The sequence below is a fragment of the Bombus affinis genome, chromosome 1 (assembly GCF_024516045.1).
Source record: "Bombus affinis isolate iyBomAffi1 chromosome 1, iyBomAffi1.2, whole genome shotgun sequence".
In the NCBI taxonomy this organism is placed as follows: Eukaryota; Metazoa; Arthropoda; class Insecta; order Hymenoptera; family Apidae; genus Bombus; species Bombus affinis.
In genome coordinates this window covers 15,433,306-15,458,180 of record NC_066344.1, presented here as the reverse complement: position 1 = coordinate 15,458,180, position 24,875 = coordinate 15,433,306, and the positions used below count along the sequence as shown (strand labels likewise).

At 39.3% G+C, this 24,875-nt stretch overlaps 5 protein-coding genes and 1 long non-coding RNA gene across 10 annotated transcripts; 3 read left to right on the top strand and 3 right to left on the bottom strand.

The window, feature by feature from the left end:
* Positions 1-250: 250 nt before the first annotated feature.
* On the top strand, positions 251-6,036 carry LOC126922540 (clavesin-2-like). The gene is made up of 7 exons (XM_050735226.1): positions 251-516; positions 2,882-3,134; positions 3,256-3,415; positions 3,489-3,550; positions 4,520-4,713; positions 5,093-5,306; positions 5,457-6,036. Exons 2-7 carry the CDS (start codon positions 2,960-2,962, stop codon positions 5,660-5,662), a joined length of 1,011 nt encoding a protein of 336 aa, XP_050591183.1. The 5' UTR covers positions 251-516; positions 2,882-2,959; the 3' UTR covers positions 5,663-6,036.
* On the bottom strand, positions 6,021-8,296 carry LOC126922497 (putative serine protease K12H4.7). Its single transcript, XM_050735087.1, has 9 exons — positions 7,981-8,296; positions 7,701-7,882; positions 7,378-7,610; positions 7,151-7,286; positions 7,006-7,072; positions 6,712-6,922; positions 6,494-6,626; positions 6,240-6,409; positions 6,021-6,174 (listed from the first exon to the last, which is right to left on the bottom strand). Exons 1-9 carry the CDS (start codon positions 8,176-8,178, stop codon positions 6,065-6,067), a joined length of 1,440 nt encoding a protein of 479 aa, XP_050591044.1. The 5' UTR covers positions 8,179-8,296; the 3' UTR covers positions 6,021-6,064.
* LOC126922827 (uncharacterized) lies at positions 7,505-9,418 on the top strand. 2 transcript variants are annotated; one of them, XR_007712949.1, is made up of 2 exons: positions 7,505-7,626; positions 9,330-9,418. It is a non-coding gene; the product is annotated as an uncharacterized LOC126922827 (long non-coding RNA). The 2 variants fall into 2 exon arrangements; XR_007712950.1 differs by lacking the exon at positions 7,505-7,626 and adding an exon at positions 8,029-8,140.
* Positions 8,636-11,514, bottom strand: LOC126922305 (U2 small nuclear ribonucleoprotein auxiliary factor 35 kDa subunit-related protein 1). The gene is made up of 4 exons (XM_050734799.1): positions 10,948-11,514; positions 10,291-10,592; positions 9,654-10,196; positions 8,636-9,568 (listed from the first exon to the last, which is right to left on the bottom strand). Exons 1-4 carry the CDS (start codon positions 11,203-11,205, stop codon positions 8,782-8,784), a joined length of 1,890 nt encoding a protein of 629 aa, XP_050590756.1. The 5' UTR covers positions 11,206-11,514; the 3' UTR covers positions 8,636-8,781.
* A 1,169-nt stretch (positions 11,515-12,683) lies between these two features.
* LOC126922535 (dnaJ homolog subfamily C member 22) lies at positions 12,684-15,483 on the top strand. The gene is made up of 5 exons (XM_050735211.1): positions 12,684-13,546; positions 13,714-13,861; positions 14,148-14,512; positions 14,588-14,695; positions 14,751-15,483. Exons 1-5 carry the CDS (start codon positions 13,241-13,243, stop codon positions 14,955-14,957), a joined length of 1,134 nt encoding a protein of 377 aa, XP_050591168.1. The 5' UTR covers positions 12,684-13,240; the 3' UTR covers positions 14,958-15,483.
* On the bottom strand, positions 15,095-24,461 carry LOC126922316 (uncharacterized). Of its 4 annotated transcripts, XM_050734822.1 has the most exons (11): positions 24,159-24,461; positions 22,340-22,592; positions 20,707-20,995; positions 20,047-20,472; positions 19,326-19,516; positions 17,705-17,834; positions 16,956-17,096; positions 16,685-16,869; positions 16,376-16,599; positions 16,165-16,292; positions 15,095-16,077 (listed from the first exon to the last, which is right to left on the bottom strand). In XM_050734822.1, the coding sequence occupies exons 2-10, from the start codon at positions 22,496-22,498 to the stop codon at positions 16,169-16,171; spliced, it is 1,869 nt and encodes a 622-aa protein (XP_050590779.1). In that variant the 5' UTR covers positions 22,499-22,592; positions 24,159-24,461; the 3' UTR covers positions 15,095-16,077; positions 16,165-16,168. The 4 variants fall into 4 exon arrangements, with proteins under 4 accessions (XP_050590779.1, XP_050590765.1, XP_050590758.1 ...); XM_050734808.1 differs by having other exon boundaries at positions 15,095-16,292; positions 22,340-22,589; positions 24,159-24,460; XM_050734801.1 differs by having other exon boundaries at positions 15,095-16,292; positions 24,159-24,459.
* Positions 24,462-24,875: the final 414 nt, after the last annotated feature.

The window sequence follows — 24,875 nt, the reverse complement described above, 5'->3', positions numbered from 1 at the left end:
AGGAACTGTAAGGGAGAATATATAGAACTTTCATTTCTATATGGAGCCACAATTTTCGGGACGTTTTGTAAGAATCGTAGAAAAGTAAGATAGTATAGAGAAAAAAAAAAAAAAAGAAAAAGTTGTTACGAAATGTACTACCACAGTGCATCGTTTAAGTTTAAGTGTACGATGATATCAACCGACGTACCTATAAAAGACGAGCAATTAGGTGAACCATGGTATTCGATGGTTTGCTGCAAAGTGACAGAACAGTTTTTTACGTATCTTTCGTTAGGCAATTTATTCGATCGATTTAACTAAGAAAAGTATTTAAAAAAGGCGAGATTCGTCCCTGAAAGACACTTTGTTCCTTTGCTTTGAGTCTGCTGGCACAAGCCATAAGGCCCATAAGCTACCGCGTGAGTACCGAAGGCGGAGGTAGAAGAAAGGTGCAAGTGGAAATTATAAAAGAGCGGTCGCAAGCCAAGAGGAAACAGTCTCCTCCAAGTGTTCACCTGCGCAACTACAACTCGGGTATGTTACATGGCTTTCCATTAATTCCATAAGTTATTAATAAAATTTCGTTTGGAGACGCAAGAATTTATTTAGTAAGAATCAAAATTTGAAATAACGTTGAAAAATTGAGTAACGTGTGCCATTGGCTAAAGTCAGAATCATATCACTGAGAAGTTGACAGTTCTTGAAAATAAATGTCTTTAAACAAATTGTATCAATCGCATTATCACGTATTGCTTAAATTTCATATTATATTAATTTCTTAAGAAACATTTTAATACGATCGACTTGGTTTTTAAATTCTAGAAAATTAGAAACTTTATTAGTTTATCACAATTTTACTATCTCCCCAAATATATCGATCTTTTTCGTCGCATTAGTTTATCTCGTAGCAACAGTATACCAATAACTCATTCCGGATACCTTCAAATGGATCTCCTTGTTTGTACGACAATTCACCAAACTTATTATAAATTTTAGTCGCGTCTGAAGGAACTTACATTGTTCTTCTCATTGTACTTCACCGGGCCGATATCAGGCGAATACTAAGTACCAATAATTGTATCCCAACCTTGTTCTCAGAGGTCAGGAATTTTGGAGGCCAAGGCCTCGCATACAACTGATTTAATGTGATTTTTAATGTGTAGAAGCGTAAATATCTAAACGCGATATATTTTTTCTCTTTTTTTTTTTTACTACAATTCAATGTCATCTGACTTTGATCAACAGAAACCAATAGCCAATAATGTTGCGTGCAATCGAATTAATATTCGAAACAGTGTTTAGTTGACACGCATTAGGGTAGAATAAACTGTACACTTTACTCGATTTGATAATTCTTCTGTCTATATTCGATTACACAGACTGTTTATCTTTGACAATTTATTGGGTTGGCAACTAAGTGATTAGGTGGTTACCACCTAATGGTAATGACAAAATTCGCAATCATCTTCCTTTTTTCCCTTTATCGTTCTCCTCTTACAGCATTACCACCTAATGACAAAATCCGGAACCACTTAGTTACCAACCCAATATGTCGTAGGTACTGTTCGATACGAAGTCTAGTTTTCGATACGTGAAGTCGCGTGAAACATAAAAACGTAACTATAAGAGGAGAACGATATAGGGGAAAAAGAAAGAAGAGGACGCGGACGAATCTGTCGACATAACTGACGTAATGCTTTGTAACAAAAATACTTAGATTTCTAGATATAGGGTGAACGGCAGTTGATATTCGAGAAAGAACTTGAGTAATAATAAGACGATAAGTGGCACTTTCTACACGGAAGATAGTTACGTGGTTTATTCCGCCGGTTGCTCGATAACCCCATTCGTATTATGCTCGTTCACGTTAACGTAGACGTAAAAGAAACCTTCTGCATCCATAAATCTGCCTTGACTGTTGAAATTTTCCAACCAATAAGAACAACACGTTATAGCTAGTACAACGAAGAGACGTTGAATATTCATAATCGGCAAAAATGTGGCGATTTAAATGATTCAAATGACTTATCTTTGTTTCGTCCCTTTCTATCCGAGTTTCATGTTTCAAACCTGCTGATTCACTAAAAGCGATAAAATAAAAGTATAGCATTTCAGGCTTGTTCTGTTTTCCAACGATCGTTACTAACGATCGTTACAAACTCCACATAGATCAAATAACAGCAGAATCCTTTTACGCGTAAGGCTGTAAGAGGATGATGAACGATAAATGTTTGATAGAAATAATCCACTTTAGAATATGGAATCGAGTAGACCGTTAGAAAGCTGACAGACAAAAATGATTGTTTACGGTGATGATAGTGAGATATAACGCGAACGATGTTAGTCGGTCGTACAAAATCCCAGAGCAAAGATGGGCGCACAAGCTGGTCGATTACGTAATCGGAGAAAGTGATTGCGAAACAAGTCACTCGCTCACAACACGGCACATGTTGCTATCACGGAACACGTAATACTTGGCGGTATTCATACTTGGTCAAATATTATATCATAAAACGACGAAATTGTTATGTCATAAAATCACTGTTAGCTTATAATTGGTTAAGTTCTTACGAAATTACGCAAGACGTGGCGTTACGCGATCGGAAGAAAGTGTTTCAGGCGTGTTCTTTCTCACCACGATGCTTTCATTCACGCCGTGACTTTGAACGATATTGGGGAACTGTGTCAGCGGTCCGCTAAAGAAACGAATCGCTCGACCATCGAAAATGTGAATGCAAAAGAAAGCTGTTTCACTGAAAACAAAGATCGCGATCAAACTTATTTCGAATATCGCGCGTCAAACCTGTAACTATCGCGATATATTTACCGGTTGGGGAACGTAAGATAGAAATTGGACGATAGATGGATCGTTGGTAAAGAGGAACAAATGATTTTTTAGAATTTCCACCGATCCGTTATACTTTGGATATCGAAAATTTAAAGCTGCTTGTTGTTGGAGACAAATCAAAGTAACGAAATGGGAGCGATCGAATGGGTAACCGAGGGGGATGACTACGAATGCAGCCTGTCGACGGAAACGCAGAAACTGGCGAAGGAGGAACTCAGAGAAGATAAAAATACGAGAGACCAAGCTCTCGAGCAAATACGTAATTGGATAAAACTGAATCCGCGTATACAAAACTGTCGCCTCGGTGAGAAATTTTATTTTCGAGTAGTGTTTACACAGTTAGTACATACATACGTACATGTAGGTATAGTCACACGCGAGACTATCGCGCTTCGATGCTACTGACACACGATCTCGTTCGACAGATGCGCAGTTTTTATTAAGATTCCTAAGATGTAAAAAATTCAACGTTCCGATGGCGGAAGAAGCGATCGAAAGGTATTTGCTGCTGCGCCAAGTTTACCACCCCGCGTTCAATAACTTGGACATTACCGAGCCAACTATGGATGAGCTATTATCTTTGGGGTGAGATTAAACAAAGTGTAAACTACGCGTGATACGACCTGATATAACGATCGCATAACTTCTGCTTTTCCAGATATATATTCGCTGCACCTGGACGTGACGCCAAAGGCCGCCGTGTTATAATTGCCAGACCAGGTAAATTAATGTCGGTTTACCCTTAACGCTCTGACTTTTAATTGTGAATATCGACCGGCAACTTATTCTTATCATACTTGGACTTGCAAGTTTTTAAGTGTCAGATTTAAAATGCTACAATGACGTGCAAATAATAATATTAAAGTCATTGAAAACAATCTTTATTCATCTGAGAAGTAATATAATTTTGATTATAATATTTATATTAATTATAATTGAGTAATGTAATATACACAGGTCTTACAGTACTCACTGAGGAGTATTATTTTTTATTTGTAAACAATACCGATAACGGCCGAAAAATACTTTTTGAGTATAGCGCCGCATATCGGTGGTGCTTGAAGGCACACTTGGAGCGTTAAGGGCTAACCCGTTGATTGACTCAGTCGAGTTTCATTATCTGCTGTACTATATGCTGGACAATAATTTTCATACGTGCCTTATACGAAATATTGTGAAATATCTTTCACAGTTTCGCAATTTTTGATTTGCGCCACTCATTCGAACCGATATTATTCACGTACCCTGAACATAGCTGTTGACGCGGGGTACCGCGTGTGTCCCGTAGCGTCGTTCAGGCGATACGGCGAACGTGTCAATTTCAGCGTTGCCGATTGTCATTGCGAAACTTGATTATATATCTGAACGTGGATAATTTGTGAAAATACGCGCATAATAACAGCTATCTCTGCCCGTTTCAAATGTTTCCACGCGAACTTAACAAATCCAAACAATTACAACGGATGTGTTGATTACCTGTCATTTCGTGCAATTTCATTCCGCTATTAAATCGTTGTTTCTACTTTCAGAGCAATTTCAGACAGCATGCACGTCGTTTCGTTGCAACTGTTATTATACGGTTTTGAAAAGTAGTTGCTGAAACGTGTAACCGTAATCTTACGAATGTTTGTTTAAATGTTTACGAATGTATATTTACTTTCTATAACTGCATGGAACGTGCACTTTCAGGCGTCTTTGATCCCCATAAGTATACCAATGCCGACATGTGTAGAATTCACGCGATAACATACGAGAGTCTGATGGAAGACGAGGAAAGTCAAGTACGGGGTTTCGTTCATTTCGCCGATGGAGCCGGTGTCAGTTTCCCCCACTTGACGCTTTTTACACCGAAGGAGGCAGTTCGTATCGTGAAGAACGGCGAGGTACGAGTCTTATAAACCCTATGTTTTTCCATAATCTTAAGTTGTTCGAGAACGTAGAAAATCTCACGACTGTTTCTCTCACATTCGTTGAATATTCTTACGCGATGTTTCTCATTCAAAAATAATAACAAGTCGCAACAGCTTCAAGCGAGACAGAAGGCTGCAACTATCTTTATTTTTTCCAAATTATTAATAAATTCTAATTATATATGCGTTCCCCAACAAGTTGGATGACATTTGACTCGTAACGATATGAAACTTCTTACGAAACAGTCGGACAATTTCTTATATTTCGTAATTCCGAGAATGTTCTCAAAATGATATAATATATCCGAAATTTAATATGCCGCATAGTAAACCAGCGAAACGATGGTTTTAGCGAACTATACCCATGCGGCATAAGGAAGTTCACGCGATTAACACACATCCTTCTTTGAAATTCGCGCTTGACTTTGGTATGTCATTGATCTCCGAAAAGATAAAAAAACGCGTCAAGATCTACACCAGTCTAGAAGACGCTATCAACCATAAAATGGATACGAGTATGTTACCTAAAGAGTATGGCGGTACGATGCCTATGAAAGAAATGATTGGTAAGTACAATTTGATAAATTGAGAAATTAAACGTGTTCCAAATTAAATAACAATGTTCCTTTTAACGTACAAATCGACTATCTCCAACTAAATGAAACTGACACGCGCTTATACCGCGAAACGAAGAAAATAAACTTTTATTTGCGCAGAACTATGGAAGAAAGAGCTGCTAGAAATAAGACCGACGTTATTAAGCCACGATAAGATGAGAGTGTGTTTGGATTTATACTCGGAGAAGGCTCGGGAAGGTGCGGTATCGGCCTTGAAACAAGGCTTTGGTTGTTCCGACATCGGTTCCAGTGATTCCACCATGTACGGTATCACGGGTTCTTTCAGAAAGCTCGAAGTCGATTGATTAAGCCGTGTTATTCATAATAATAAACTTCATAACCAATGTTTACCATATCGATAGGATAAAGTCATCGATACTTTTTTTGTAGCAAATTATCAGAGTTACAACAAGATACGTTATCCTAGCGATTATTGTAGCTGTAAGAGCTTATTAAGATATTATTTAGAAATGTAAAAGACACAGCAATGAAATTTCGATCTCGATCGTCGCGACTAAGTTTTGTGCTCGATGAATCTCAAAGTTCAATATATAAATGAAGTAATTGTAGTCGCCAAACCTTAGGCTTACGTTCGATAAAGTATAAGTTATATATCGTTTCATTTTCGTAATTTGTAAATAAGATCATATTATTGGAAATAAATATTTTCTTACGCATATTTTATTTAGTAACAAGATAACAAACGATTAAGAAGAAATCCAAGTCCCAATAATTTTACGTACTCTTGCTCTAGCTCGAATAAGATCTTCAGCGTCCGTATCCAAATCGCTGTACAGATCACGACAGTGCGATGACCCTGGGGAAAATGTGGATTTGTTAGATCGGTCGACGTTTGTCAATCTCCGATTGTTTTAACAATACCTTTGATGAGTATGGCGGGAGAGAATGCATTTAAGTCCTTAAGAACAGAGAGAGTATGCCACGGATCTACATCCCCGTTAGTAAAAATGACGTTTTGCAAATCTGGTCGTAAACCACCGTACATTGTGTTCGTTCTTCCAATTCTGGTATACAAGAATCTGTTACCGTAGCTGTAGGACAAACGATAGAGTCTATTTAGAGTCTGTGTACTATTTCTCGAGAAAATATCGAACAATACATTTTATAACACGTACTAGTATCCGTACAAGTCGGTACAAAGACCTGTAAAATAAGGCAACGGGAACAAGGTTCCAAAAACCGACCTCCTTGAGTTTGTTGTTTGATAATAACCGTATTCTGTGCATGTCTGGTAGAACCATAGTCTCGCTGGAAACACCGATATGTGAAGATTAATAATAAATAATTTACAAGCGTGAAACCTTCTTTTAATTGGCGCAAGTAGAAAACGTACTGATATCAGGTTGCGAGTCCCATGTTTCATTTCTGTAAACTTCGACAAACTTTTTGTAATTATTTTTCAAACATTTATCTTTGTCCGACACCAGATGCGCCAATCTCTGGAGAGGACTACCCAGATACATAGCAGTCATGTTTTCGCAGCAAGCGGCGATTTTTGTTCGATTATTCTCCACTTTATCGTATTGAACGATGCCAGCAAATTCCTGATTAGAAAGATATTGATCACTATGATTAGAAACAGTTATTTATCTTTTATTCAAGAAGCGTATTTTTTGAAAAACTATACCTCTGCTAGAAGGTTACCGAAATGACCCAGATCCTTGAAGGAATGTACATCGGGCACATCGCACAAACTACGACAGTTTCAAGTGTAACTTAAACAAATATTATACACAACGAAATTATGTTAATTTCCTACGAACGATAATTACTTGAAATACTTTTTTAACTTCTGTGCGCCTCCTTTAATTGCTAATAATTCTTCAACCTCGTCAAAAGCAGCTTTAACTTCGTTCACGCATTTTTGACTGTGTCTACGGAGCGATTCCGTCACGACTTCGTAATACTCTAAAAAAGAAGCTTCCTTTTCTATTTATCTATTTTTTTTTTTTTAAATTAATAGGAATTACATGGAATTGCGAAAGAGTTTATTCTTCACCATAGAAATCGACTTTGGCGAGAACTGGCGCGCTACTAGCTAGTGCACCCTGAACGAGATGAGGATATTTCAATCTAACCCATGTTGCCACATTTCCAGCATAAGATCCACCGAAAACAATCACTTTACTATTCCGAAGATTCTCGTCCTTTTTCCTCGTTTCGATGAAATATGCCAAGTCTGCCAGTGCTTGATCTACGCTTAGATATTGCAAGTTTCTTGAACTAGTGTCTCTAAAGGATTCGAAAGGTAATAGAAAATTTGACAAGGCTGTGGCAAACAAAAGTAAAAATATACTAGCGCTTGAGAAGAAATTAACTTACTCGGTCGGTTTACTTTTGCCGTAATAGCGATGTTCGGTGTAGTACATGATCGCGTTGTAAGTGGTTGCCAGCTCGTACATTAAACCAGCCTCTAAGAAACCTTTGGATATTGCCCATTCTCCTCCGATCATAATCAAAATCGGTCCGTTTTTCTTGAAATATCTTGAATTTTCATAGTAACGCTGTCGAAATATACGGTGCATAATACGATGTACAATACGATCGAGATGTAAATAAGCATTTTGTGTTTTTAAACGGCGCCATTCCATTTGCAACGTACCATCAACCAAGTGCGATTGTCGCGGATATTGAAATGATCGACGGGTTGTCGGATCCATAGTTCGGTTATATTTTCACAAGCCGATTTGCTCAAGGAACGTGGCTCTTCCAAACCGTGAAAATGAAATCCATGGAGACCAACGCCATGGCCGAGGCGACAGGTAAAACATAATAACACAAGAAAACTTAAGAAGATCATATTCGGTTTTCGGAACTATAGACAAGTTCTATTAAGTTTCATTTGTTCAACGGATTCGACTGGATTGATTCGCAAGACAATGGTACATAACGTGCTTTCTGCGACTGTTTTAACATTTTATAGCGAGATATAGAACGGAATTCTCTTAATACTATATCTAATTAAACAAATTTATCTGATAAGTTGATAGAAATTGTCCCTAATCACCACGGAAGGTACACATTCTATACATTAAAAAATATCAAATTGTAAATACGGATATTAGTGCTAGAAAGATAATATCTACCGCTTGATTGATTCCAATAATATTTATCTTATTTATTGAATATCTCGTAAATGAGTTTCTGAAACGACGCCAAAATCAGCTCCGTATTACGTAACTATCGAATTCGAGAGTAAAGAACTTTAGAATTATTTTCAACGACGATTAATGAGTGAAAAGAAAATAGAAAGGACCTATTGCGATAAATACGTAACGTTTTATTATTAAATATATTTTGGTATGAAAAAGTACTTATTGTTCAAATTATATTTGGTTTCCTTATATAATTTTCAACAAAATCACGATGAGAACAAATTTATATACATTCAACGTCTGTTACATCAATTCTCTTTGATCTTTATTTCATTTTCAGAATCAGTCGTAGCCCATTCGTCGTCGGATATTTTTTTAAGAAGTTTCCACGATGTTTCCGATTTGTCGACATCTTTGTCTTCGGCAACACCAGAGACGTCAGAATCGGAAGAACCCGTACTTTCGGAATCAATTTGTTCCGAATTTTCTTTGTCCCATTTAGATTTCACGCAAGGCAGATTTATCGCGTCGATGATTTCTTCGGTATTCGACTTTTCGGACGTGCTCTTTGATTTCCTTTCCCAAGAAACTTGACACGGCTCACTATAACTATTCAATCTGTATCTATCTTTCTCGACATCCTCTTTTTCTCTTTTAGAATGTTTATTCGAGAACTTATGACTTCTCGAACGATAATTTCGATCGCTGCTTTTCAAGTGTCTTTTGTGCGAACGCCTCGGCGATGTATCATCATCCTCTTCTGTCCTTTTTTTGTATTTCTTCGAGCGTCTTCTAGAATAGTCGCGATCGTTCGAAACATCATCATCTCTGATCTTCTCATCTATGTGTTTTCTAGATCTCGTTCGATGACGTTTGATCGGCGGCGAATCCTCATGATCGATAGATCTATTTCTATCGAGTTGTTCGTATCGTTTGTCGCGAGTGGATTTCTGTCGAAAGTCCCTTTCGTCGGAATGATGATGGCGAGTTTCGGCATTCCTCGAACGATGACCTATCTCGGGCTCGGGGGATTCGGACCACCTCCAATTTTTATTATCTTCCACGTCGCTACCATCTTCCCATTTTGACTTATTTCTAAACAAAAGACATCAAAACAATGTATATATATGTATATCAATAATATATGATAACGATATAATCTATCATTTATAAACAATACCTATGTTCGGTCTTTTTATTGCTCGCAACTTCCTGAGCAGACGAAGACGATTGTTTCGCCCATCTCGGCGGGCTTTTGATATCATATTCGTCGTGTGGATTTTTAAAAGTATGTAAAAAATTACATGCCCTTCCTTTCGGACATTTCGACATCCCACAGACAGCGCTCCTCCATGATCTCAGGTTGACAAATTCACAATTAAGCTGTCGGCCGGCATACCATCGACCTTTCAGTCTCCTCAAAGCCCTAGCAGCTTCCCTTTCGGTGTAATATTCGACATATAAGTTGCCCCGCAAGTGAACTTCGGTGTTGCAACAATATTTCAAGGTTTTTATTCTTCCAAACGATTCCAGTTCCGGGACTACATCTTTGTAAAATTCGCGAAAATGTTGCCGTGTTTCCGAGCTTTCGAATTCAAGGGCAATATCAGTGTCGTATTCGGCAGAATTCTTCTCCAGAGAAAAATGCGTATAAAAACCAGGTACTAATATGACTTTACTTAAACATACCCTGCGATGATTTCTCGAACAAGTGTCACCATATCTGCAAACATATACGTATATGACTTGTTGGATATCATATTTTTATTTAACTGCTTACCCAATAAAGATTGAAAGGTTAAGCTTTATTTGCTCACCTGCAAGCACCTGTCTTCGTGAAAAACGGACAAAGCTCTTTACCAGGTTGACTATCGATAACCTCACGCAAAGTCTCCGGGGTTTTGATTCCATTATCAATGTAGTCGTCGATCTCTTTAAGTAGCTGTTCCCGCCTTTTAATTTCCTCTTCTCTCCTACGTTTCTCCTCTTCCTGTTTTTTGCGAATAGCCTCCTGTTTCGTTTCAAATTCTTGGCGGATTTTCGCCTCTTGCTCCAATTGTAACTGTCGAGCTTTTTGCTTTTTCTCCTGCAAAATTTGCCATTCTTCTTGGGCTTTCACCTAGGGAGATGAAACATAGTGTTACGTATTATTTATATATTTACTGTTAAGGCTTGACTGTTTAATTTATAGGAACCATGTAGTAACTAGCAGGCTTTGGTATCCACATTTTAACATTATTTTCAGGGTTATAACTCATGTGGAAAATTCTTGCGAGTAACTTTATAATTAATCGAACGTATGCTATCGATTCCGAAAACAAAGTAATTTCGACATATACGTTCGTTAATCAATTGCTTGCTAATAGATTCCATAAATTAAAACGACCAAATAAGAGAAATAGAATGTACACTTTTAAAAAGGAAATTCACTAAGATTGCATAAATAGTATTTTTCGCTTTTATTATATATTTACCTCTTCCTCTAACCATAATTTTTCCCGTTGATCGTGTTCTTCTTTTTCCCGAGCTTCTTTTTCTTTGTACTCAACTTCACACTGTTCTAGCCATTTTAAATATTCCGCGCTTTTTTCAAGTGCTGCCCTCAGCTGTTCCTCGGCCGCTTCTCGTTGAGCGGCCGCTTTGCGACGCAGACGTCTCCGACGTTCCCTTTTTGCTATATTACGCCACTCTTTGTGACTATATTTGGTTAAACGACTTCCTTCCATTACCATGCATTGTCCACAAGAGATTGTACTCGCGTTACTTCCAGTGATATTACAGTATCACAAATTTTTAGGAGTTGTGAAACGTATTTGTCATGCGTTTGACAACCGTTTTCAATGAAGAAATGCAGAGAACACGTGCACGCCGCCATGTTAAATTTAGAACGGGAAGCTTTGATCTGGATTATCCCTATTTTTTGAAAGTGCACGAAATTATATAATAAAACACTATTTTTGTTAATACTTTTACATCATTGAGTGATAAACTGACGACGCGAACATTTTTAATATGTATAAATGAAATTGAAAGAATAATTTGATTTTGTACTAAAGCTAATTAAACATTTCTTTTTTGATAAAAGATAGTTCACCGCTTATGTATCGGCCATTATATTACCATTATAATAACATTAAACAAACGAACGTATAAAAAATTACAGTTTGATGTGTGGTGAACTAGATCATATAATCCTTGACAGTCGCTAGGGGAAATCGTTCGAAAATTGAGTCATGAGAATTCAATATGGACGACGACAAAGTTCTCGTTCGGGCGAGACAGATAGATATGAGTAGAATATGTCTGTCTCTATCTGAGACATTCGTGGTATGTTACACATGCGCAGAACGAAAACCTTGTCTTCCATGCTTAGTTCTCACGACTCAATATTCGAACAACTTTTCCTAAACATTAGGTATACATTTGGTAACAAATTTATTACTGACATAGGGATTTACTTCTCTTAGGGATTTTTATTTCAATGTCATGGTCACGTTTGTTTATTCAAAGGTGGAATTTATTTGTGAACACGAATGTTCGTGAATTACACACTCCGTTTCTTCAATTGTTTTATTTAAGTTATACCAATATACAAAAGGAATTTTACGAATGTACGTAATGAGTATTTTACATGTAAATAATCAGAAAAGACTAAATTATATAGACGTATGCTTAATATACTGAACACGTATAAAAAGATATCTTCGTTTAATTTGTATAATTCCATTTAACAAGCAGAATTAGTATCGAAAGTAATATCTTGGATCGATTTTTTCACTTTTAAAAGAAATTGTTTCAATCCGTCGATAAATAAAAGGTTCGTTAACATAATAAAAGAAATTCTCTCTCTCCAGCTTACTGTATCAAAAGTTGACCGTACAATTATATGTTGCATTTTATTTTGCGATCCTTGTTAATATTTACCGTAGACATTTGATATCATGGATTCTCGATATGAATTAAAATACATATCGTACATATATTCCTGAAACGTACGAGAAATACAAAAAAGATATATTAACAAATGAGATACATTAAGCTTTCGTTTAATCAAATCGAGCCTTTTACTTATGTGCAATAAATAAGAATCTCATCTAATTTAATAAATACATTTTATTTATATGTCATATATTTGTTTTTCTATTATTTACTTTATACAAAACGACAAAGCTGCATCGTTCTGAAAATAAATCAATAATTACAAATTGGTACGTATCTGAATTCGTAATCACTCTATTTCTAATCGATTTCGATCGATCATCTGTTACGATTGTTAATTCGCATTGTATTCATTTAAGGTTTCGGGTTTGCTTTCATTGCTACGGTCCTGTTAAAGTACCGTTATATCTGGCAGAGCGTTGAACTACAAATGGTATACATCGGTGTAGTAAAGCCACCTGTGGCATTTTTCGAAACGATATCGATAAATACGCTTCGGCCCATTGTTTTATTTTTACAAAAGAAACAATTAAGTTGAACTAATTATCGACAGGCACAGTAAACGCGTAAAAAATCGCTATTATCTTAACTATATTCGCTATTCATGTTGCGAGAATAATGACGAAGTATGTGATAGCCGATGATACCAGGATACGTTGCAAATAATACACACGTAGCTGTTAGTGCGATCGTGAAACTCAAAGCCGGTAGTGTAGTGTTACCCGGCTCGTCAATGTGCATCTAACTTTCAGTTATTTCATTTAATACCGGTGTGTATTAATCGTTATACCGTGTATAATGTGTAACTCGATGCATAATTAGATTATAATGCAAGGAATAAAAATGGATCTGAAGAATGGTGGACACTTAGAGGAAAAAAATAAAAAATTAAAGAAAGAAGAGAAGTCGGTATTTTGGACGTACGTGCTGTGGATGTTTGGTGGTTTAGTTGGTGCGCATCACATATACCTAGAACGAGACGCGCAGGCTTTCGTATATTTTAGCACTTTGGGAGGATATGTTGGTCTCGGATGGCTTCGGGATATCTATAAGATTCCCTCGTATGTCCAAGATGCAAATGATCATCCGAACTTTCTGAATGATTTTAAGCAGAAAGTTCGAAACAATCGCAAGGTAGGTGAATTAAAAACGATCGATTTTAAGGATCCTTCGAATAAGCATTCAGAAGTACGGTTAATCGTAGGGACAGAAAAGGATGCATACTTTTGTTAACAGTCGAGGCATAAGAAATGTTCGATTGTATAAGCATAATATTAACGCAACGTGTCGTTTGATTTCAGCCGCCATTCTCAACGGTGCGATTCGCTACCGAAAATGCGGTTGCATATTTTTGGGCGGAAATATTTCGCAATGCGATTCCAGAGGACGAAGTGTTTGGAATAAATTTTAGGCATTTACTAATTCTGACACCATTGGTCATTGCTTTAGGTAAACGGTTGAAATATTTTAGAACATCAACCATAAAATTATTGCGGTGTATCTAAATTTCGTTCGACTTATCTTTCACCACACATTTTTCGCCTTGTTTTCTTTGCATAATTAGTCGATAAGGTTCTTACGAATGCGTGTATCACATTGGAAACACGTTTAAACTCGAACGAAATAATTTTACGAATTTGATATTATATTGGTAGTTCATGATTTTCTAATCAAACCAATTTTTCACTGTCAGTTTAATTGTATTTAAAATTGTATTTAAATTGTATTTAACCAGGTGTATGGATAGTAGGGAATATAGGCAGGGAACAGGGTTCCATATGGATTGCCCTTTGTTCTGCATATTTATTATATCCAACGCTATCCTATATCGGAGACGACAGCATGTGGATATTTTTGATGGTCGTTGCTGCTAGCTTAGGCTTCGATACGTTCAGCAAGCAATGGAGATTAAAGCCAAGAAAGAAAAGGCACCTTGTTCAAAGGATCTTTTATCTCGGTATAGCTGTCGCAATTTACGTGTCTTTACTAGGATCGTTCTTATACTTTAATGCCGTTGTCACCGACAGCGAGGGTGAAGAGATTAAACTATCGGAAGCTATCCAACACTTCTTAACGTCTCCTATATGGGTCGATCTTAAGGTTAATTAAAATCACGTAGAACGTGCTTAATCGAAGCAAGCCATTGGATGTTTTGCAAAATTTGAAATTTTCCAGGCCAGTCTTGAAGCAACCTGGAATCAGGCGGTACATCAAGGCTTTTGGGCAACATGGGCACAGCTGATAGATCTCACAGATCCTCGGGGAGAAATAAACGCCTACAAGGTACGCCTCGAAGCTCGTTATATGGAAGTACTACATCTGAATGCAAATTTTGTAGATTTTAGGCCTTTCCCAAACGGCTACGCAAACAGAGGTAACGTCTCGTTGGAGAGCTCTCTCGAGGGACAATCATCCCGACAAGATAAAGGGCACTGACAAGGAAAGGAGACAAGCTCAAGAGAAATTTATGGAAATACAGCAAGCGTATGAAATTCTTTCAAAAGCTAAGAATCGCAGACAACGTCGAAATAGAAAATCCGAATGAACCGTTTATTAACGTTACCGTCCACCTTGACTTCAAGATCGAGAAGATTCCTTGTAAATCAACTGAAATTATTGTAACAATCATTTTGATACTTGGTAGATTAGCGATAAACGAAGGTTCGTCGTATTAAGAAAATGTTGCGCGCCTCGTAAATGTTTATTCTAAAAGATACATTTTTTACAATATTCCACCAACAATAAGACGAGGTACGACCAGACAAACCGTATTTATCGATCATACAAACCTGCGTTGTAAAGCGATCCTTCTACCTTGTTATCTCTTATTATAGCAGCGTGCTCTTTTGTCCAAGGCATTGCTGATTCGGAGAATTTGGCACTACGCGTTCAAATAAACACATAACGTGTACATGTATAGGTAAAATTTTGCACGATATGTTCTATCTTTGTAATACGAATACTGTATACATACATATATGTACTTACGTAAGTACCTATTGTACTGTATTGATTTACCTTAATAAGAAAGATTGTTTTCGCTCTTAATAGTGAAAAAATATCGTACAAATCTTTTTATTCAATATATTTATTTATAAATTTTTTCGGCGATCATCGCGTAATTAAAAAAATGTCACTTTGTGCTTTACGATACGTTTATATCTTATAAATTCAAAAACCGTAAAGTGAATCTTTCCATCGCTCTTTCTCTTTCTCTTTCTCTCTATATATAAGATTATTTAAGATTATTTAAAAATTATCTAATCGATTCGACGAATAAGTGTACATAATTCTTGTTGATCTTTTGATGTTCGTGACAGTCAGTTAAAAAAAAAATTGATCTATCCGTACATGTTCCCAAACTCTGGTAACGTTTACCCAGATCGTAAGCCAAAAATAAGTTGAAAGTAACGTAAGAAGAAAGATATATATGTATACGTATAATCTACAAAAGGTAGCAATCCCTTTTCCGCAATACGGTTTCTATAAACAAGTTTACAAGGTGAAAAAGTTGCACTTTGTATTTTGGTCTAATAGAAACGAGAATGTCATGTAAGATTTTAACAGTATAGATAGTATTAGAATTAGAATGAGCGTTGATCGATAGGAACTGTAGCCAGTGGATGAGTGGAAAAAGATCGAAGATCCTATTGATGTACGACGATCTAAAATACAATAAAATGTATTTTTTTTTCGAGGAGGGAAGACGCCCGCGATCTTTATCCGCAAAATGATTGGCAAACGAGATTTACAGATCTATTTGTTTTTGTTCTTCGATCGCGAAGGCTTTCCTACTATATTCTCGATCTTTTCTGTAAAATTGGGCCCATACTTGTCCTTTGATTGTTCAAGAATATCTTGCGGCGAAACTAGGGTCACCCTGAAACAGTCGGAATACGAGAAATAAATGCGTCTGTCATTTGCAACGTATGCAACGTGGAATTCGGAAAGAACCTTCTTCACCTTAACTGTGGAACGCTTAAAGGTCGAAGGAGACTTTTAACCACAGGTGGAACTTGGCTGGATTTTGGTAGAGCTGGACTACTTGCGCAAAGGGCGGCGCTAGTTAATTGCGAGACCAACGAAAAACTTCGGTCTGGGCCGGATGTCGTGCGGAAAACTTTTCTTATCTTCGACTTGAATCCCGACGATGGTGGCGACAGGGGTGCGGTCGGAATGGGCATCACCTGCACATTAACCAACATTTCTCGCTATCCTCCATGGTGTTCCTACTACTATCGTAAGAAACGTCTTCCTTAGATGTATCTTTACCTTCCCTTGGAGTACTTTCGCTGCCAGTTCGGGTTCACTACCCCACCGACAAGAAGTTGACCTCTCCAGGAGCCGATGTCTCGCGAACCTCTCGATTACTTCGGCGCACACGTACCTTCCACAAAATCTGGCCCACTGTTCCGCTCTCAATCCTCTCCCTTGGTCTCTCAATGTCGGATTCGCACCTGAAAGCCAAGCGTCGACCCGTTCGCTCTTTTCTTAACCCGCCACCTTTTGAAAAAAAAAAAAAGAAAAAAGAGACTCTGTTTACCGGCGAATAAGAGAATTTTGGCGCATTTGGTTCTTCCTTGAAGCGCTGCCTTCATCAACGGGGTAAAGCCCGATGCGTTTCTCGCGTCCACTTCGATGTCCGGACACCTCTGCAGCAGTATGTTCAAACATTCCGTTTGCCCTAGATCAAACGAAACGAGACGGGTATTAAGTCGAATACGAAACAAGCTCGCGTCCTTCGCGACGTTGCAAGAGTTGGCGTATTTCGAGTAACGTATCGTTCGACCATGTTTTGGCTTGAAACGTCCGTCGGCGTACGTCACTGTAAACCACGCGCGTTTCAAGTACTCCAACACTGGGTTATTTCTGGTATCGATGACGCGGTGGAACCCTTACGGCTTACGGCATCACGAGCATAAAATTTGACGTCCGTTTATGTATGTATATACTTGTATTATGTGTAGATACATATATATATATATATACGTATACAGTAGCGGAGATTTTTTAACGATGGGAGAAGTGTTGTATTTACAAGATTTATGTCCACCACGTGGCCGCATTTTTCCGATTACGTACAGTACGAGCATAGACAGGATACTGTCCTTGAAAGATTTCAGCGTAACAGATTTTATTTTATCTTCTTCGAATATCCTCGTTCGTGGAAGAAATCGCTGAACGAGAGCCGGTCGTCGATCAATTTGAATTTTCCCGCACGAGTCAATGTCATCGCGATAAAAAACCGCGACCATCTTCCCTCGTTTTTGAAAGTATAACGAAATTACTTACCGGCCTGCGCGGCAAAATGTAGAGGCGTGTTGCCCTCGTTGTCCGGAGTATTCGGATCCACCCTTTCGTACGACAGAGCTAGCTCCAACATCGTCGCGGCACCGTTTCCCGCCATGTAGCTGATGGCAGTCTGGCATGGTAAAGAGATAATCGAAACTGATCGATTTATTCCAAAAAATAAGTTGAACTTGTCGTCGAAATGGCCGTTTACATAAAATTCTTCCTCGCCGCGCCGGACGTCTCGTTCCGACACTTTTCATTCTTTCCCTTTTTTCGCTGATCGCGCACGTTCACCGATATTGGCTTCCGTTTTCCGCAACGTGCTTATCAACGTTATTCACGTTAGAAAAAGGATTGCGAAACTGTTCTTCTTTCCGGAAGAAAATGAGATTTGCCCGGCGACTGTCCTACTCGCGGTATTCTTTGCCTCTGAGAGGCGCACAAAGGACTGTGCGGTAACAGTCAATTTATTAAATGGTTACTGACGTTGACGCGTTACCTATTACTTCGTGTGCGTCACCATGGCAAACACTGTGCGGGGCAGCACTCGCGCATGTTTTCGTATAAAGAACGTACGATGCTCCTCGAGCCGGCGAAAACAGTGCGATCTGTTTACCGCACGCGCGTTCAGAAAATATTTCCTTATAAAACAGTAGCGATTTAGTGGTATACGAAGCTTCGTTTTGCTAGCAATAGCGCGTCGACGTTGAACATTTGGTAACTAGAAACTTGATACCTATCGATATCAAAATCTAAGTTTAAAAATATAGCGATCGAGATCGATGTTAAACACTGGCCCATTTGATTATTTGCTAACGGAATACAAAAAGCAGCTATCCGTGATTCACGCCACTGGCAATCACAACTCGATACAACGATCGTTTTTAATATCATTTTAATTTAAATATATTCGTTCTCGTTACCCTAACAGCCAATCCTCTACAAGTCCTTTACAGTTCTTAAAGTGCTTTTGCCTTCACGGCATAAATCTATCGTTTTACATCGTTAGATATCTTCTCTCATTCGCTATCTATTCGCTACGAGCAATTCCCACTGAAGGAAAAATTGAATTTTCGTTATGATCTAACGCGCTGCATAACTCGAGTATATCAAGTTGTACTTAAACGTCTTGAGATGGTAAAAAATCGCACGATTTACATATATGTACGTATGTTTAAGAGCAACGAGCGTCACTTCTTTCTAACGCGTCACGTCTCACATATCTAATGAGGAAGCTCTTTTTTCCGTGACCTTCGATCAATGAGCCCGTCTCTGCCATTTGGAAAAGAACATATACGAGATAACGAAGTGCCGAAACTTTTATCGTGCCTCTGTAAATACATTGTTATTACCGATAACCATAATACGTTGATAAAAGCGTAGGCATGTAACTAGGTAAAAAAAAAAAAATGTTTACTTAATTACACGAATATCATCTGTTTCGTAATATTTCTAGAAAAATGGCGTGATCGAAACCGATCGAAAATAGACGTAGAAATCCTGAAGCTTTTCAAATAATTGAAATCTTTTTTCACTAACTTTTTTTTGTAAATTATTAACCAGCCAAATCCGACGAATCTTTTTTCTTTTTATTATAGACGAGTAATTGTCGATAACTTACCCTGCCGCTGCTATCAGTCATATTGACGTCCATGTCACCGAATCCAAATTTTCGTACATGGACAGCGATTTCATCGAGGGCTGCGTCGTCGGCATCTCTGGCTGCCCTGAGAAGGGCGGATGCGCCCTCGGACGTTACTTCCCACGAGGACGGCACTTTTCTGACGATGTTCGCCTCGGCCACGCTACGATCTGCGAAACGAGTCGAACGTTTTACATCTGGTAAGAAAAACTTGTACAAACGGCTCGTTTCGCAAGATGTGAAAATAGAAAAGATAATAAATAGGCTGTCGGGTAAGCGTTGCCTCGATAGTTTACAGCCACGACAGACGTATTTGTAATAAACTATAGTGGAAAATATCGGTAACATTTTCATGAAATCAGTGCTAAACAGAGAGTTAGTTGTTAACATAATCATTTACATAGTAGGTAGAGTTCCGATAACAAATCGATGATTCTGCGTATATCCGGTGTATTTTTCAACGAATCGTATTGTCCGCATTTCTGTTTTCTCCTTTCGTTTATTCAGTGTATCGTGCGTGTGTGCGCGTTCTTTTTGACGAATTCCCAAAGAAAACAGCGATAGTTACGACGAACCAGGTTCGAACTTTGAACGTATCTGCTAAAGACTGGAAAATCGGAAAGTCGTACCGGTCGGATGCGAACAAATTCGAGGAAAGTAAACCGAGCAAGACGAGGAGAAGGAAGAGAAAGACGCGTACCTTGCAGAACACCCTTGTGATAGACCTTAGCCTCGTGTATGGCGGCTCTTTTGTAAGGTTCGCGTTTCTCTTCGAAACTCGTATCCGAACTGAAGGACACCGATTTCTTGACGCGCGCGCCGCCTTTCTTCCTCCGTTCCACCGGCAACGTTTGAACTGCTGACGAATGTTCGAAAGGATCGAGATCGTTGGCGACTCTACTTAAAATCGAAAAGTATCCCCTCAGAGTTGGATGCTTGGCCGAACAGCTTTTCTCGGTGCAATGATTATTTGGACAAAGTGTGCGCTCTTCGGGATAGTTTCCGCTTAGCTTTCTCTCTCTAAATTTATTCGCAGAATGGGCGAGATTCGACAGGAAAGTGGAAGATCTTTTCAAAATGCTCTCCTCGGTTCCCCTCCGATCAATTTGCCGCGTCGCTGGAAAACCTGCAAAGACAGGAACGTCGTACAAATTTCCCCCACTTTGTACGCCTTCGATGACGATCGACAATTATCGATTCGATCAAGCGAATAACGTTCGAATAAACGAAACTATACGCGCGTCATCGATCGTTCGAAACACGCGTTTCCAAACACTTTTTTAAACACTCGGATTAAGATATCTGAATATCCGATTGATAATAGAAAATAGAAAATCCGATGGATTAGATACGCAAGTACCTTCTCTGAGATAGTCCGGAACGGAAAAGGATTTGCGAATAGGCCGCTGAGACTTGCCAAAGTCCGTGGATCCTGCGATATCCTTGGTCAACTGTTTGCCCGAGGACTGTTCTTTGAGCAAGTCGTCCCGAAGTTTGGGGCGAGTTTCGCTACCCACATTCACGGCCGTCTTGTTCCTCTTGACAACGATGCACTGCGCCGACGATGTCTCTCTCACCGCATAGTTATTTCGAGCGAGCTCTCCTCTAGATGCGACGATGCTGTAGTTGTTCACAGGACAGGTATTGCCCTTTAGCAAACAATCGCACTTTAACCGCGCGGTCTACACGTCGTTTGCCTGCCAGTGATCTTCCGATATACGGCCAACGTCCTATTTCGATCATTAAACGAGTCTTTGTACCCCGCGCGAACGTTGCTCGCAGCATACAACATTCAGTGTACTCATGTACGTGCGATATATCGAGGAAAGAAATTGAAACTCATCTTGACTAGCTGCACGTTCTAACCGGTAAACGAAAACGACAAGAAAATGAAGAGGAGACGAGGCGAGTGCCCAGCACATAAACATGTGCAACGACGATGTCGATACGTAGGTATACGTTCGTATACATTGACGCGATTGTGGCGATATTTGTTTGGGTATAATATTACCAACTTAGCGTTCGTGGTTCATCGGATACTACGAATATCGTTCGGCAAGCGAATACACGTACGAACGTACGTAAACGTCGTAACGATACTCGCGGCAAAGAAATTCGTTAACGCGACGGTGAAAATAAAAAGTGTGGTTTGCCGAAAGAGAAATCTAGCGAGCGAGAGTGGTTTGAATGAAAACGAGAGAATAAGAAAGGTTGAAAGACTTACGAGAAAATGGAGAACTTTTGTTTCTGTTTAAGCCGACATTGGAAGAAAGGAGGGCGAGAATGAGTTGGCGTGTTGAAAATCGATCGTTCCCGCGGAAACTCTCGGAAATCACTGACGGTGTCGCGGATCACGGCACAGCGAGTGTCAGTACTCGGAGTAGGAGAAGTTCCTTGAAAAACGAATCGTGCCTTCCGGATCGCCTCGTAAGACGTGCACGCGAGTTCTACCGCGTCCGTTTCAACTAAACGCTATTTATATGTCGGTTAAGTCGTTACGTCGGTCGGTCTGTGGCTCGTCGACGCGTGTACGCGCACTATCGAAGAAGCTGTGCGAGAGCAATACGCGTGTAGTACTTTTGTTCGTTCGCGCACATGTCGTCAACCTGTCGCCTCTGGCCATCATTACGCCTTCTCCTTTTTTCCTCTCTTCGATTAACCGGCTGCGATCTCTCGGACGAACGTGTTTGCATTTCATATTTTCGCATTTAGTCGCGCTCGTGTTCACTTCCAACGTGTAAAAGTATAAACGAAACGATGACTCTCGGGACGAAACTCGCGTAAATCGTCTGGCAAGATTCGGGCGTAAAAAAAGAGCAATCGTTTATAAACGACTCGTAAATCAGTCGATCGCTGATTACAGTCGGTTGATTTTCGAAGACGTGCGAATAGACCGACGCACCAGAAACCTATGCTAGATGGCACTCGAGTTTCGTTGCGTGGAACAAGGCGAAACATAAAAAAGGAAGCAAGGACAAAGAGAAACCGCTCACCTGATTGACGTTCCGTCCTATATTGGATATACGATGAAACATAGTGTCTCCGACCATGCAATTCATTCCACTGGATAGGCAGACTCTTGCAGAGTAAGTCGCGTTGTTCGTTGGCGATCTGTTTCCTTCGTTCTTTGTCATCGTCGTTATAGGCTGCATCGTAAAAGCAGGTTATCGATGAAGGTACGTCAAGTCGATCGATGGTCTTTGATTCCACGTAACATCTCGCTACGATGCTCCGTATTGAAAGCTGCTATATTTACGTGTATATTATTTACGAGAACAACATCTCAAAAGCTACGGGCAAACAATTTTCGAGAACAACTGATATGGAAACTTCAACTATTCGCCGACGCGTTAGTTTCGTTTTTTTACGTTTCCGAAAGTGGCATTCGTAAGTTTAAACCTGTCGATTGAAGATGCTGTTTTGTATCGGAGGGGCAAGCGGCGACACTCTCGTTGAGCGAACTTTTCGCAGTCGCAAGATGTACACTGGTTCTTTTGCTAGGAGACCGCGTGCTTATTTTGGCGGCGTTACATTTACCCGACAGGCTTATCGTCGTCGCCTCTGGCGTTAAGCCAATATTTTGAATTCTCTTATGCACGAGAATCTATCGATTATCCGATGGTCGAAAAATCGCTCGGCTCCGAACTGTTTATCGATTTTACAAAATTATTGCCCTATCTGCCGTTTGAAAGAGCGCATATGGCGGCCAAGTTATTTTAGCACAAGTACCAGATTACAAGGCTTTTTTACGTACAAAGTATCGGAAAAATGGAATGGTATCGAGGGAATATTTACGGCTCGTATCTGGCCTGCGTGTTAATAATTCAGCCGATTCTTTTATACCACGATCTAGGTGAATGCCTAACAACGATAAGAAAATGCATACTAATTAGAACAAAATACACCGGCGGGTAACGATCGTTGCTTGCCAGTTTCGGTAATTTAATCTCGCCGACGAAAATATAACGTATAAATGTTAGAACGACACGAGCCCATCTCATCGAAAGATTTCAGAAGATTCGTGAAACGAAACATTCCGTCCTACTACGACCTACCTATCAGATATTTTAGAAACAGCTAAGTGCTTTTCATAAACAGCTGTGTCGAAGATTGAACTTTCTAAATATGTGCAACGCACGACTAATGAAAATTCATAGGAGAACTCGGCAAACCGACGAAGGTTGTCAACGTCGACAGCATGCACGCGACATAATAAAAAATTATGATCATGTTTCGTTGATAATTCACGTGCGACACTGTGTCATTGACACATTTCAAAGACGATAATGACCTCGCTGACGAACATTTGTCAACTCTCCTGTACAAGTCTTAACGTATCGCTTACATGCATCAGTTTTCCTTTCTACGCAACATTCTTTTCCATACTCTACTGACCGGCTTCGGTTTAATTTTAAACCAGGTCGACATCAAACTGCCGACATTCGATAAATTTCTTGCTTAATATCGCAACTGTGATTTGTTAACCGATCTTTAGTCCACGACGAAGTGCAGTAAATAGACGAGCTATTTCGCGGCAAATAATTTCGGTATCTGTTTACAAAAATCAGCAGAACTCTAACGTACGATCGGTAAATCCTGTATAAACTGTAAACTGTATAATCGGTAAATCCTCTGCAAACTTCGATTTCCTGAATTCTTGTATACCCCAATTTTTGATCGTATCTATCGATGGTAAGAGAAGAATACATTCAGCTGCGCTATATCTTGCGTTATCTAACGTCGCTCTTATAACAGCGAATTTACTGGTTCTCTGTGCCATTTTAAGAACCGTTTCAAATAATATTCACCTACCTGTGTTCATCCGTACTTATCGATTTACGATATAAGCAACGGAGATCTTCTCGTTGTTTGAAATTCGAGCCCCTCTCCGTATACCTTGTCTTCACTATTAAACTCCGTGAAAAATATTTGCACATCTTCTTGGAAAAAGTTCGGCGAACGTAGAGTAGTATCGCGTTTGTAGTGGTCGATCGCGTATGGAAAGTACAAGAAGAACGATAATCCGCGGCGCCGTTAATCCCATCGAACAACTTTTCGAACTAATCTGTTCGCATAAGGGTTAATTGGATACTGGGCCAAAGTTTAATTCACACCCTCACCCTGAAAGTATCACGGCAGTCGTATCGCGCGTTGCCTGATCCGCGCAGCCGCGGATTTAGGCCAGGTGTTACTCCTCGATGAATAATCAACGAAATATAATGGACCAATTGTGAAATAATTTTTTCCAAATATTTCCCTGTCTCTCGTTAATTAGTCGCCACCTCCAAGCGTTACTGGCTGCAAAATTTTCAAGATGAAACGGAAAAAAAGTCCGTTGAAAGTTTCCTAGCTCCTCGTTCGATCTATTTTCGTACGTACGGTAACGCGCGGCCATCCGATGGGACGCACACACGTGTTCGCAACTTCGGATGATTCAAGTTCAATTAGAAAACCAAGACTGCCAAAAATAGTATTTACGATATCCTATATTAGAAGTTTGGCGACTCGCGGTAAACCTTACGTATTACA